The 13,874-nt window shown below is 44.6% G+C and overlaps 2 protein-coding genes across 2 annotated transcripts; one reads left to right on the top strand and one right to left on the bottom strand.

Moving 5' to 3' along the window:
• Positions 1 to 1,631: 1,631 nt before the first annotated feature.
• On the bottom strand, positions 1,632 to 5,424 carry LOC112876178 (serine carboxypeptidase-like 51). Its single transcript, XM_025940230.1, has 12 exons — positions 5,255 to 5,424; positions 5,080 to 5,174; positions 4,861 to 4,968; positions 4,466 to 4,750; positions 4,323 to 4,390; positions 4,137 to 4,242; positions 3,510 to 3,709; positions 3,373 to 3,442; positions 3,220 to 3,270; positions 2,399 to 2,451; positions 2,169 to 2,301; positions 1,632 to 2,076 (listed from the first exon to the last, which is right to left on the bottom strand). Exons 1-12 carry the CDS (start codon positions 5,394 to 5,396, stop codon positions 2,008 to 2,010), a joined length of 1,380 nt encoding a protein of 459 aa, XP_025796015.1. The 5' UTR covers positions 5,397 to 5,424; the 3' UTR covers positions 1,632 to 2,007.
• A 3,903-nt stretch (positions 5,425 to 9,327) lies between these two features.
• LOC112873271 (patatin-like protein 1) lies at positions 9,328 to 10,976 on the top strand. The gene is made up of 4 exons (XM_025936265.1): positions 9,328 to 9,686; positions 9,857 to 10,037; positions 10,109 to 10,270; positions 10,392 to 10,976. The coding sequence occupies exons 1-4, from the start codon at positions 9,328 to 9,330 to the stop codon at positions 10,974 to 10,976; spliced, it is 1,287 nt and encodes a 428-aa protein (XP_025792050.1).
• Positions 10,977 to 13,874: the final 2,898 nt, after the last annotated feature.

Below are 13,874 nucleotides of genomic sequence, written 5' to 3'. Positions count from 1 at the left end.
AACGGCAAGGAGATATGCGTGTCAAATAATGTGTTTATTCGTATGTATCTGGCTACCTGCCTATTTAAATACAAGTCGTAGAGGGAGAGCAATGCCACCTCTCGTCTCAGGGTTGGGTCAGAGGCTCAGAGCTTTGCAGGTCACTTTCGTGAGTTCGTCCGGTTTGTTTTTCTTCTCAGCCGCTGTTGGCTCTTCAGATGTAAACTAAAACTTCTAACAGAAAATATGGATGATAAAACAGAGCTTTGCAGGTCACTATAGCATGTTGATAAATAAACGAATATATGAGATAAGAGAACCCTGGTGCAATATTTGTAAATTGAAGAAAAGAAAAGGATAGTTTGGGTGTTTAAGGTCTTAGAAATGAACATAAACTAGTGTTGTAAATTGTGCTTGAAATTGAAACACTTTGATGGCTAAAGATACTTTTTGAAAGGATATGGCTTCAGATATTATCACAGAAAGATATTAAGTTCGCAGTTGTCCGTTCCGCAGTTAAAATACAAGTAATTCCCTTATGTAGAGTGACTTTCTTATATTTTTAAATTTCTATTGTAGGGTAAGAATCCTGATAATAGGAGATGGGAACAAAACTGACTTTCATTAATTAGAATTATTTTTTATATGGACAAGTTTGTTTTAATAATAAATTCCAATATTAATTAATTTATAGCATACAAGGTGAGCCAAATGCTTCTATTATTAGTATGTCAAATATAATAACTATTTACATCTTGCACTAAGGACATGGTTTCAACTAAGAAGGATAAGAGATATTAATATCTATAGATTTTAAAAAATAAAAATGATTGTCTAGGATGAGTTTCAGAGAAATAAGGAATCAAAATTTTCTAGTATTTGCATCTTTCATATATGAATTTGGTCTATTTTTTAAGGAAAAAAAATCCCCTTAGATCAAGGATTTTATGTGGCTAATTTACCAAAACCTTATTATTGTCACTAAAAATAAGTTGATCGAGAGGAAGTAGATAACAAGGAGATTTTAATTGCACCTTGTGCAATAAGGAATAGACTACACAACACATGGTATTCGATGTACTTTGTCTTAATACAATGGGAGTTTAATTGGATCGATCATGACAGCTGAATGTCACTCAAGAATCATCGGATCAATATTTTACTTTGATATATTTTTACCTTGATCAAAGTTTGTTTTAAAGAATTGACAAGTTCTGGTGATACAAAACTGCGAAAAAAGAAGTGGGGGCATAATACATTCCTGATTGCGGGAACAAGAGAAAGATAAAAAAATTCAATATACATTGGATATCCATGTATCGCTTGGTATAGTTTTCCTATCCTAGACTATGTTTTACTATAGTGATAGTGTTAATCTTGATGTTGTAGGAAACTCCTATTTTTCATTAAGACCTATAATGTAGAAACAGGACTCGACTATAAATATTTTATTTATCTGCGGCTGCTAGCATTCCAACTCGTGATTTGTGGATCTAATACCATATTGAGCTGCATGTACCAACCAGTTCAACTTAAAAAGTTAGTTCAACTTAAAAAGTTAAGCTCACGGGAAAATATGGTCAATTCACTTATATTTTAACATTAGAGTCTGGGTGCAATTTCCAATTTTAATTGTTTTTTATGTGTGAAGGTAACAAATGTGCCTTTATTTATATTTTTCTCCCAAATTGAAACATAGGCTAACACATGACAAAAGATCGAAAGGATGTATTTTTTCCAATCTTTTGGGAATCAAATCTTTAGAAAATAGAAACAAGCTCAGCCTCTGCACGGCATTTTGGTGGTCGATGGATTATTGCTTCTGCAATATGCTGATGAGGCCACCACTTTCATATCAGATAGGTACTCTGTTTTTAACGAAAAAAAATAAAAAGGAATGGCATCATCAATTCCATTGCCTTTTAAGTATGCAACCTATAATATATTTCAAGAATGTTGCAATGTTCTTGTGCTAGCTTCTTGTAGTTGAGACCCTCCTTGTTCTCAGCATATATCACTTAAAATCAATTAACTTGCTGGTGACTTGATTATGCTGCTGATCATGCTCAACGCGATACAAGGCTGGTCAACAGGCACCTGCAATCAAAGAACAGATATCCCACAAGGAATATATAAGCTTAAATTCAGGAACCTCACATGGGAAGAAATTGGGGGAACTTCGGACTTACATAGTGCCCAGCTCCAAGAATCCAGTAAAAATGCAAGTTCTTGTAGGACCTGACGAAGGCTTTGATGCCTTTGCTGGCGCCGCAATACAGAGGCTGCCTTGGTAGGCTCAGAAAGCTCTTCAGACCATCCCATCTGAAATCGGTGCATCCCCGGATGGAGAAAACATTCAGTCATTTAGATATACATTGTCTAGAATCTGCTAGAATTGAGGAATAAGACAAACACTTACTTGAGCTTCTGAACCCATGCTTCTGCGCCATCGGTCGAGCAGATCATGTCGAGCTTTAGATAGGGAAAAAAGATACATCAAGATCAGTACTGAAAATATAGCTGTATAAATTCAAAGCATTTCAACTACGAACTACATAATATATATGGATCATCCAAATGTCCCAATTAGGTGACCATGTGAGCCACAGCCACTAGCCATGTGAGCTAGCGGTTGTTGGGGAAAATGCCTTGTGCCACCTGAAGATCTCGTGTCCCTAAATCCTTCCTTGCAAAGGGGTCCTGATGGGCTATCCATCCACAAATCCTTGCCTGGAATACTCTTTTGTTGGAATTTTCTTAGCATTGACAAGGAAGTGATTGTCCCTATGACCCTATGTGCTATCACTGATTAAACTTCACAATCAAGGTTCACATTATTTTGGTAGGGTCCGGAACATGAACATGCGAGTTGGCGTCACGTTATCCCTGTTTTCCCACTGTTTAACGAAGCTATTTATTCTTGTACTCTACTCGGTTGCTTATCATCTAGGGTTCTTCCATGTCCTGATGCCGTTGTTAAACCTGAATGCTACATTTGATCGAGAGCACTATGAGTTGATGTCGAACATGCAACATCTGTTTGCTTTTAGTGTCTCGATCGTCACCCATGCACTAAACCACTAACATCCTGTCCTTAAGTTTCGTGATAACGTGATATTTAGATAGAAATGCCAATGTAGTAATAGCATATTAGCACTAACAGAAGGTAGGAATTATCGTTGATTCGCTGGAGTAGTTCTGATTAGCTGGGGATAGTAGAAATGGCAGAGTAATGCTGACCTGGCCATTATACACCGTCACATTTATGCCATAAGACAGCAGCTCATCAATCTGAAGCAGAAAAACAGAGAGTTTATCAAACAAACACCACTATATAACTGTCTCAATTTGGAAGATGCATTTTGATTCATGAAAAGTGTCTTGCTAGCTTGCCTCATTGATTCTTGGCTTCATAAAATCGTTGACCAGCGCAAAGTAGACCGAGTCAGACTGCGCCCCCCACCTACAGTTGGAATTCTAGCATCATAACATCGACACGAAAGTGACTATGATGCGAAAGCGATGCTCACTTGAAGTCCTTGGGGATGATCTTAAGCTTCTCCCTGATGACCCCATTCATGATGCCATCGATGGTGTTGTTGGAGCCAGAGTCCTGACTGCTGAGGTATGTAGAGTACCTCGTCGCCTGTAAGTTGCTCAGCGATGAGCCCGTTGATGAGTCCACAGACACCGGGTCCATGCCTCTGTCAAGAAGGAAATTGTACACGTCCTACCGACAGAAAACATAGAAGAAAATTATGCTGTGATCAAAGAGACCCATAAAGCTGTGCCAATACTGAGTGCCTCTTTAGTCTTTAGAACACAGGATTATCTTTACGGGGCAAAATACTAAAAGCCATTACCAAAGTGCCTTAGTACCTAGAATCTTATGGAATTAAAAGCACAGAAAAACAGCAAGAAATAACACCCTTTGGAATGAGCATGGAAAAAGATAAGAAGTAGAAACAAACTGCAAGAACAACATTTGAATCCTTTGTTCCGATAAGATTCAAATCCTTTCAAATTCCATTATTTCTTTTCCTTTGTTCAAAAGGAGACCTGACTTGAGTACTACGTCGGGCTTTGACGTTAAGACAACAGAAACCAATGAGTAAAATTTTAAAAGTGTGGGAGCCAACATTCAGTTCAGCACTTACTACGTTGCCGCTCTTGGTAGAGATGAAATCCAGCAGATCGTTCCAGGACTCCTGCGAAGTGGCCCACTGCCCTGCCGCGATCTGCTGCTTCACTGTCTCCGCCCTCCTGAGATCAAAACATCGGTAAGCTAAAGATGAAGAATGGCAAATGGTGGTTTACCTACTGTTCCCAAGCTGCGGGCTTACTTGTTCGCTTCGTCGCCGGCATTGTCGTCCAGCCTCGACACGCTCAGGAGCAGCTGCGTGTAGGAGAGCTGCACCATCCGAAGCTCATTTTGACTCCCAGTTCATGCGTTGAAAGATTCAAGAAAAAAAAGAAGGTTTCTCACCGTGAAATCCTCCGGCGAGATCCAGCTATCCCCGAGCGCGACACCTCCGAGTGTGATGTTGAGCTCGCCGGCGCGGACGGCCCTGGCGACGGAGACGCCGAGAGTGGCTGCGTACTTGCCGCCGTAGGACTCGGCAACCAGGAACAGCGGGCTGCCCTGTAGCGCGGGCACCTCCCTGACGAGCGCCTTGAGCAGCGTGGTGGCGTCCGCCGCCTGCTGCCAGTCGGTCGTGACGAACAGGGTGTCGTTCTCCACGTAGCTGTACCCGGTGCCGACCGGGTTGTCCTGCGCCACGGAGACGGAGAGGGCTACGCGTAAGCATCGCGACAGCAGGGCGGCGTGGAAGAAGAGGGAGCACCGGAGCAGAGCTGTCGCTGTCGCTCTCCGAGACTGACCAGGAAGATGAGGTCCGCCTTCTGCAGCCACGTCGAGTTGCGCGGCTTCAGGTCGACGTCCAGCGGCCCGATCTCCTGGAAGTTTCCGAGCCCGATGCCAGACGCGCCCTGCGAGGGATCGGAGAAGACGATGGTTGATCGCAACGCTTACTCAGGCCAAGTTCTCGTGAAACAGAGTAGGGCAGGTGTGCGTGAGGAGGAGGAGAGACAGGTTCGTACCGGGCCGCCCTGCAGCCAGAGGACGGTCGGCCATGGCTTCCCCGGCGTCGACATCCTCTGCGGGCTCTTGTAGTACCACCAGAACAGGTGAGCCTCTGCGACAGCGCATCGACGGCGACATGTTATTAAGCGCATATTGCTTCAACGGAGAAATGAAGAAAGATTTCATACGTACTTGGCCGGACTTCGACGTAGCCCCACAGCTCCGAACCGTCGGGGGTGCCGGCGGTGATAGAGGCGGCGGAATCGGCATGAAGCAAGCCGAGGCACACGAGCGGGAGGAGCAGAGCAAGCGGCCGGTAGTATGGCACGGCCATGTCCAAGCCAGGGACGAGGCACCTCTGGTTTGTGGGTGAGTGCTAGCCACACTGTGGCCAAGACCGGTTTAAATAGGTGGCGCCTTGCTTACCCTTGCCAGGACCGCGGATTTGCCGAGATTGAAACATTGTCCTAGTCTGGTAGATGCCTGCAATTCCCACGGAGACCATGAAGTTTCCCACGGAGATCACACCCCTGTTACTGCCTACTGGATATAGGTACTTCTCAATTCTTACAATAACCATCAGCGACTTTTAATAAGGGAGGGTTTCTGTGATTTGATTGCTAATGTTTGGCAGTCATAAATTAGAGGTAACACGGCCATGGAGAAATGGCAGGATAAAATAAGATCCATCTGGGAATTTTTGAGAGGATGGGGCACAATAAAAAAGAGAAGAAGAAATTGATCTCTTTGACTGATGCTTTTTATAACAAAAGCTTAGATCAATGCTCTCTCGGTCTGTGACATTAATACGAAACATTACTTCAAGGAACAATTAGTTCATCTATTGATGGAATAGGAAATAAAATGGTACGCGAGCTAAGGTTAAAGATCTCTTGGAGGTGATGATAATTCCCAATGTTTCCACTTGGTTGCCAACGACGACGGAAGTAGAAAGCAACATATATTCATTAGGACAAGAAAATAGAGTGATAAGGATGACAACGTCAATTGAAGGTGTGCATTACAAAGTATTACAAGGGACTATTTGATCCACTAGAGAGTAACAATTTTAGTTTGGTTGAGAACAAGACATCTCAAACGTGACGGAGGATGAGAAGAGATTTCTCACCTCGTAAAGGAAGTTTTTCAAATGGAACACAATAAGTCTCCCAGCCCCAATGGTTTTTCGGTAGAATTCTATCAAGTCTTCTAGGAAATAATAAAAGCAGACCTTATGACGCTCTTCATCTATTTTTATGATCATTTACCTCGTTCAGCCCTAATTTGGAGTAATTATGCTTCTTCCAAAAAAATTAAAGAGGCAACAAAAATGTAGTAGTATACACCTATTTATCTACTTAATGTCATCTTTAAAAATTTACCAAGGTTGCCACTAAACACTAATAGACTTAGTGGAGTACTAATAGACCTATTTCTATATTTTCTATCATGTGTCTGTGATGATTCATGTGTATGCTCTAAAACTATTATTCAATTAGTAATAGTAAGATTCATATTATTGTTATAGATATAAACACAAGTGGCATTTTTTATACTTAATTTGAACGTACAGAAATTGGATAATGATGGTGTCAATGGCTTGACTAGATGCAAACCCAGAATGTCTTTTTCTTTTCCTTTTTCTAGAATGGGGTATCGCGTGGACTCACCATAACAATTTTTCTAGAATGGGTATCGCGTGGACTCACCATAACAAACAGTAAGCTTATGTAGAAGTGGTTTTACAGCAGATGGAACTTTCGGATGTGCATGTGTGCGGTCGTGCGTACGCATTTGTGCGTCGTCCAAATCCAAATGAGCGCGTGGAGCTTTTATGATCAGTCAAAACGAATCGGCGAAATGCTGGTGTACGATCAACCATGTGATCAATGGTTGAACACAGTGGCACGGCGGCATTGTTCCTTTCGCCGGCCATTCTCTGCGTCCGATGATCCTGCCTCTGCGATGGATCATTGATGTGACCTCATGTGAATCAGTGAAAGAATTCGGTGCTTGTAGTCTAAGAGAAAAAAATGTAAATTAGGCAAACTTAAATTTTTTACATATGACTTCATCTAAATTTCACAAAATTTAAACCGGATACTATATAGATGTGCAACTACGGTTTATCAAGTGTTATAAAATAAAGAGTTTTGCAACCTATAACCAATCCTAACTTGGAACTACTTAAAAAATAAATAAGGCACACAAGTTGCAAGTACAAGTACGGAATATAAAGGAGTGAGTTAGGAGAATGCAAACTCGGCACGTTAATTTTTTTTCCCGCGGTATCGGTGGGCTAAATCCACCCCTAATCCACGTTGGAGCTCCACCAAGGTACGCTCCTGGTCACCAAGTATCTCTTCCAGTCAAGAACTTAGTCTCGCCACTAAGACCCACATCAAGTAGGTGAAGTCCTTGCCACAAACGTAATGCTCACCACCTTTTGCGCCGGTCACCTTGACATCATCTTTACTACGGAGCTTCCCACGAAGCAGGGATCTCCTCGTCTTCCGAACAAGATCGTCGACGCCACTCCACACCAAGTCGGGGGTCGAAGACTTGCCGACGAGTCACTGAGACTCTAAAAGACCGGCACACCAAGATTACAGCGGTGGTCACTCTAGAACCAAACACAATGCAGCCACATCTTCCTCTCTCACTCACTCTTGGTCTAATCTACCACTAACTCTCAAAGCTTGTGCTAAAGTCTATGGATGTGATCACTAAGTATTACAGTGGCTAGGATATCCTCTTGAATGTGTATGAGTTTCCTCTAGACTCCAACAACTTGAATAGGCAATAGAAGGGGTATAAATAGCCTATCAACTCCAAAGAGCTATTGTTCCAACGGCTAGAAAAAGTACACTCGCTCTGCCTGGATGGGTGTCAGTTTATCCGGTCACCCCCTTTTTGCCACATAGTCGTTGGCCCTTCTCTACCGCATCTTCTTTTGCTTGCGTAATTGCACCGACGCTTTATCCGACACACCGTCGGTTCACCTAGCGCTAATGAAATTTCTCCCAAAATCCTCTGTCACTTGACATGCTCTCTAAGTAATTAAACTACGATTTGTCGGATTATTCAACGATGAGGACCGGTTCGTCCAACGCTGAAGACTTCTTGATCGTCGTTGCAGTTCTGCACTGCACCGATCCGTTGTAATTCTATGCCATCGATTTATCTGGTCGACTAGTTTCTCTTGCACTTTGTCCAAATCATCTCGGCTGTGTTGAACACCTCTAAAATATTCTCTCTATTTTTTCACTATAGCTTGGACATCTTGATTGTGATTTGGATTGTCTTGTGTATGAATTGGACACCATCCATGGAACGTAGAAATTCTACAAATATGATCTCTTAAAGTCACGTGGACTATGCTATCACACAATCACCAAAATTACAAATATAGCCTAATGAGACCATGTTCCTTACAATTCTTACAATTAGAAATTACAAGCAAGGGTGCACATGTGTGTCTATTTTTTTCACAAAACGTAATACAGGCCTAAACAATCCAGAAACCTGCCTCGTCTGAGCTTTCTGCGGAGAAAGCCAGGCATTTTTCGGGTGTTTTTGGTCCGGTTTCTTTCTAGCACTGCTGCAGTGCTGCTTGCTTGGTCCTTTCGTTGAGGAAAATTGCAGCGTACGCTAGTTTCTTCCTATAGATCTGCTCTCTTTTCGCCATCACATGATTTTTGGGCATGGATCTGCTTTTAGTTTTGTTTAGAAAAAAGGTAACACTGTGCCGTAACCTGTTGCCTGGGACGAAATATCATCCAGTTTCAGGGCTATTGCTTTTGGTAGTTTCTGTATATTGAGAGCATATATACATACCAACACGTGTCTGATTTGCAATGAAATATATTTTCATAGAACATTATTATTATTATTATTATTTTTTCTGAGATACCAGGTTGACATGCAGTTTGTGAATTGTGATCGACATGGTCTTAGAAAAGGTTTCAGCCTTTGGTAACATAGCATGTCTCCTTTGTGCTTGATCTGTTGTTACCATGCAGTAGCAGTTTCCGGGCTGAAGCAGGCTCGGTTTCTTCAGTACTCAGTAGCATGCAACTGCACGCACCTGCCGCTGTCTGTCACTCTAAATATAGAGAAGAGCAGCTCCTCACCGATCACAGCACTAGCAAATCGATTGGAACCGCGCCGCGCAAGCACTGCTCGATCTTTTTGGATCTTGACCCCTTCAGTTCTTGGCCTTCCACAAGTAGCTGATCGATCGATCGAGTGCAGAGAGTGGAGCAATGGCGAGCTACTCGTCCCGGCGGCCATGCAGCGCCTGCAGAACGAAGGCGATGGCTGGGAGCGTGGTCGGCGAGCAGGTGGTGCCGGGGCAGAGGGTGACGGTGCTGACCATCGACGGCGGCGGCATCCGGGGGCTCATCCCCGGCACCATCCTCGCCTTCCTGGAGGCCAGGCTGCAGGAGCTGGACGGGCCGGAGGCCAGGCTGGCGGACTACTTCGACTGCATCGCCGGCACGAGCACCGGCGGCCTCATCACTTCGATGATCACCACCCCTGGCGAGGACAAGCGGCCGCTCTTCGCCGCCAGGGACATCAACCGCTTCTACTTCGACAACTGCCCGCGCATCTTCCCTCAGAGGTGAGTCAGCCATTGTTCTTGATCGATCGCCCTCCGCAAATCATGCGCGTAGGGTTGCTTGATTCATCGAATGGCCGTCGAGTGAATTGGAATTTAGAAACGACATGCGTGTGATCGAGCATCGATGCGGCATTGACACCGGCGGTCGGTGCGTGGTTGCGCTGTGGCAGTAGGAGCAGTCTCACGGCGGCGATGTCGGCGCTGAGGAAGCCAAGGTACAGCGGCAAGTACCTGCGCAGCATGATCCGGAGCATGCTCGGCGAGACGAGGGTGTCCGACACGCTGACCAACGTCGTCATCCCCACCTTCGACATCAAGCTGCTCCAGCCCATCATCTTCTCCACCTACGACGTACGCCGTCGGAACCCCTGATCGATTCTTTGTCCATGCACGATTCAGCCGCCGTGTCGATCAATTTGCAGGCTAGGAGCACGCCGCTGAAGAACGCGCTGCTCTCTGACGTGTGCATCAGCACGTCCGCCGCGCCGACCTACCTCCCGGCGCACTACTTCAAGACCCAAGACGCCGGCGGCAAGGCCCGCGAGTACAACCTCATCGACGGCGGTGTCGCCGCCAACAACCCGGTAATCGAACGCAGTCAGAACTCAACAAAAGTCTAATCGCGTCGTCGAAGCATACATACATGACCGCGATTCAAAGTGGCAAGCTGCTGATCACCTGGCCCGAAATTAAAATCATGTGCAGACGATGGTCGCGATGACGCAGATCACCAAGAAGATGCTGGGCAAGGACAAGGAGGAGCTGTTCCCCGTGAAGCCGGCGGACTGCCGCAAGTTCCTGGTGCTGTCGATCGGGACGGGGTCGGCGTCCGACGAGGGCCTCTTCACGGCGCGGCAGTGCTCCCGGTGGGGCGTCGTCCGGTGGCTCCGCAACAAGGGCATGGCCCCCATCATCGACATCTTCATGGCGGCCAGCTCGGACCTCGTGGACATCCACTCCGCCGTGCTGTTCCAGTCGCTCCACAGCGACCGCGACTACCTCCGCATCCAGGACAGCTCGCTTCGCGGCGCCGCGGCGACCGTGGACGCCGCCACGCCGGAGAACATGCGGACGCTCGTGGGGATCGGGGAGCGGATGCTGGCGCAGCGGGTGTCGAGGGTGAACGTGGAGACCGGGAGGAACGAGCCGGTACCCGGGGAAGGGAGCAACGCCGACGCGCTCGCCGGGCTCGCTAGGCAGCTCTCCGAGGAGAGGCGGACGCGGATCGCGCGCCGCGCCGCCGGCGGCTGCGCCGGCGGCTCCAGATGCTGCTCCCCTGCCAAAACTTAGCATCGTCTGCTTCTCCCCTGTCATTTATCTGGAAATTGCAGTTTGCTCTCCAACTCTCTTGAATTTTTTGGCACCGTTCTTGCGGTTTCCTACTGATGATCGTCGAAGTGCTGTGCATTTTGACTAGAGACGCTTTCATTTACAGATTGCCTTGGGCCCGGCCCAGATATCTTGCATCTCGTTGCTCATGGGCCGCCAACGAACAAACACCACCACCAAACTCATGGATGGTGCGGCGGGGGAGGCCGGTGAAGGGCTCTCCGACTTGCTGGATTTATCTTAGAGGTAGTGGTCATCAAGATATATTTTAGCACTTAGCAGCCTAACGGTTAGTTAACAATGTTATTAGATGTGTTAGTTACGTCGAATCGGTTGAGAGCTCACCAAAAATCTTATCGGGCGCCGATAGCAGCGAACGGACACGTGCGCCCCCTTCGTCCTTCACCTCTCTCTCCAATCGCCTCAACTTTGAGCTGTCTCCAATCTCCTTCTCTCCGCCCAAAAATAAATTAGTAGCACAACTATCTATGAGGTGCTGCAGCCACGTCAGAGGAGACTTGACCAGAGCTGTTAAAATTTTGGTGGTTGGGATTTGAAGTGGTCATAATTCGTGATGTCCAACTTGAGAGAATGGCCGTAGGCGACGTCAGGCTGCGGTATGAGGGCGGCAAGGTGAGGTCTGTGCCCTCCCGCAATCCATATGTAAGGTAAATTCTGTATACATAGTTCTTGATTATTTAATCAATTTGAGACGACACAACGTGTCACCGATCTAGTTCATTTTTGTTTAAAAAATATCTAGTTTGTTTTATGGATTTATACATAGGGTTGCTCAAATTCGTGCAATTCCTTCCAAAAGCAGCTAAAATCAAGCGAGGTTTGTATTCCCAAGTACAAAGTTTCTTGTATTCCCAGTATAAAGTTTTCCGCACATAATTTCAAAGTTTCTGTATTCCTAATTTAATGTTTCTTTTACATCACTTGAAAGCTAGAGACGCAGTACCCTTTTAGGTATGTGATCTCAAATATTTCTAGTTTTGGATACAAAGTATTTGATGCATGGTTTAAGAGTTTTCAACATTCAGGTAGAGAGATTGTTATATGTGATCTAAAAGTTTTGGATGGAGAAAATCTTCATACATAATTTAAAATATTTTAATCTAGAGTGCAAAGTTTTAAATGTATGGCATAAAAGAAAATGATATAGAGAGTTTTTCAACTACAAGCACAAATATTTCAGTATATGATGTCAAAGCTAGATTAGTAAAATGTTCTATATATGATTTGAAAGTTTTTTAATTTCAAGTACAAAGGTTTTGATATCTAACTTGAACAATATAGATGTAATCATGTAGGATGCCTTTTGGATGTATGGTTTGATAATTTTTTTTAATTCCATGTATAAGGATTTAATATATGACTTGAAAGTTAGAGTTGTATAAAGTTTTTGATGTATGTTTTGAAAGTTCTTCAATTCAGGAATAAAATGTTTTGATATATATGACTTAAAAGTTAGAGATGTAAGAAGTTTTTAATGCTTAATTCAATAGCTTTGAATTCTAGGTGCAAATATTTTTGTCACTTGAAAGTAATCCCCCGCCTATTTTATCTCCCACATACCCGCTGTTCGGAAAGGGATGGAAAAGGCACCCCAAAATTTTTGTGCCGAAGTGTTAAGAGAAGCTTGCACCACAGCTTTAATCAGGACCTCTTTCCCAGCTTTTGATAGTAACTTCTCCTTCCATCCTTGAAGTCTCTTCCACACCCTGTCCTTCAGATATGTAAAAGTTTTCTCCTTTGATCTTCCCATGTATACTGGCAACCCCAGGTATTTTTCAGTGCGTGCCTCCACATTAATTCCCAAGACTGTCATCAGTTGTTGTTTCTCCACATTTCTGGCATTTTTGCTGAACATAATTGAGGACTTGTCTTTGTTTATAATCTGCCCCGAGCAATCTTCATACAACGAAAGAATATGTTGCACACGGTTTGCACTCCGATCATCTGTTTTCAGGAGTAGCAAAGAGTCGTCTGCAAACAAAAGATGATTAATGCTCGGTGCTCCCTGACTCCCTCCCATGAGGCGGGGGCCATGTTACCGTGTCGAGGGCTCGAGGCACGACAGAGATGTTTCGGATTTTCTGCTGCTTGACGGGATTCAAGATAGGATGTGGGCATGTGGCTGCCCATCCTGTGTCTCGAGATCTGGTTGGGGAGACGGCTCCAAATCCTCCTGTTTATTTTCTTTTTGATTGGACGCGCCTGAATCCAGAATCCTGATGGGCTTCGCTACACGCATGGTTTTGGTGGTTTGTAATTTGTGGCCTGTGTTAGATGGGCGGTGTTTGGATGCTGTCGAGAGTTTGGCAGGCCCCAATGGTCGTAGCTCATTTTTGCGTGGTCTGCCCGGCCCAATCGGGGTGCCCGAATCCTTCGCCGAATTTTGGCCACTACCAAGGCTTTGGAAGGGTCCGACGAGGGTAGAATCCAAACACGCCTCTGGATCCATGAAGGCCGCGGTCTTGATAGAGACCAAATACTAGTGGCTAGGTGTCACCGTGTTACTAAATACGGTGTATGTAAAATTGTAACAAAAATATGGATTGACAGAGAACACATTCATCTACTTGCATCTAAAATTTAAGCTTAAACAAAATTTATGCAAGGAGAAACGAAAAAGAGAAATCGACATACAAATATTTGCGAGTTGTGGATCAGATATGAATAGTCGCACCCTCAAGGATTCATGCGCTCATTTCTCTTTTTATTTCTCATAGCACCAATATTTTTTAACCTTAAATTTTACATGCATATAGATGATAGCTTCATCTTTTTATTCATATTTTTTTAATAAGTTTACATGTACCGATTTAGATGCTACCATGTTTGCTTGGTAAC

Source organism: Panicum hallii, chromosome 9 (genome assembly GCF_002211085.1).
Source record: "Panicum hallii strain FIL2 chromosome 9, PHallii_v3.1, whole genome shotgun sequence".
NCBI classification, from domain to species: Eukaryota; Viridiplantae; Streptophyta; class Magnoliopsida; order Poales; family Poaceae; genus Panicum; species Panicum hallii.
This window is presented reverse-complemented; position numbering and strand designations above follow the sequence as displayed.

What these genes read in the sequence shown, in the direction of transcription:
- LOC112876178 (XM_025940230.1), bottom strand. Translation starts at nt 5,396, where the DNA reads ATGGCCGTGCCATACTACCGGCCGCTTGCTCTGCTCCTCCCGCTCGTG. An exon ending in TCTCGCCGGAGGATTTCACG is followed by an intron (nt 4,391 to 4,465) that starts GTGAGAAACCTT and finishes CGGATGGTGCAG; the next exon opens with CTCTCCTACACGCAGCTGCT. An exon ending in TGACGGTGTATAATGGCCAG is followed by an intron (nt 2,452 to 3,219) that starts GTCAGCATTACT and finishes CCCTATCTAAAG; the next exon opens with CTCGACATGATCTGCTCGAC.
- LOC112873271 (XM_025936265.1), top strand. Translation starts at nt 9,328, where the DNA reads ATGGCGAGCTACTCGTCCCGGCGGCCATGCAGCGCCTGCAGAACGAAG. An exon ending in CCGCGCATCTTCCCTCAGAG is followed by an intron (nt 9,687 to 9,856) that starts GTGAGTCAGCCA and finishes GCGCTGTGGCAG; the next exon opens with TAGGAGCAGTCTCACGGCGG. An exon ending in TCATCTTCTCCACCTACGAC is followed by an intron (nt 10,038 to 10,108) that starts GTACGCCGTCGG and finishes ATCAATTTGCAG; the next exon opens with GCTAGGAGCACGCCGCTGAA.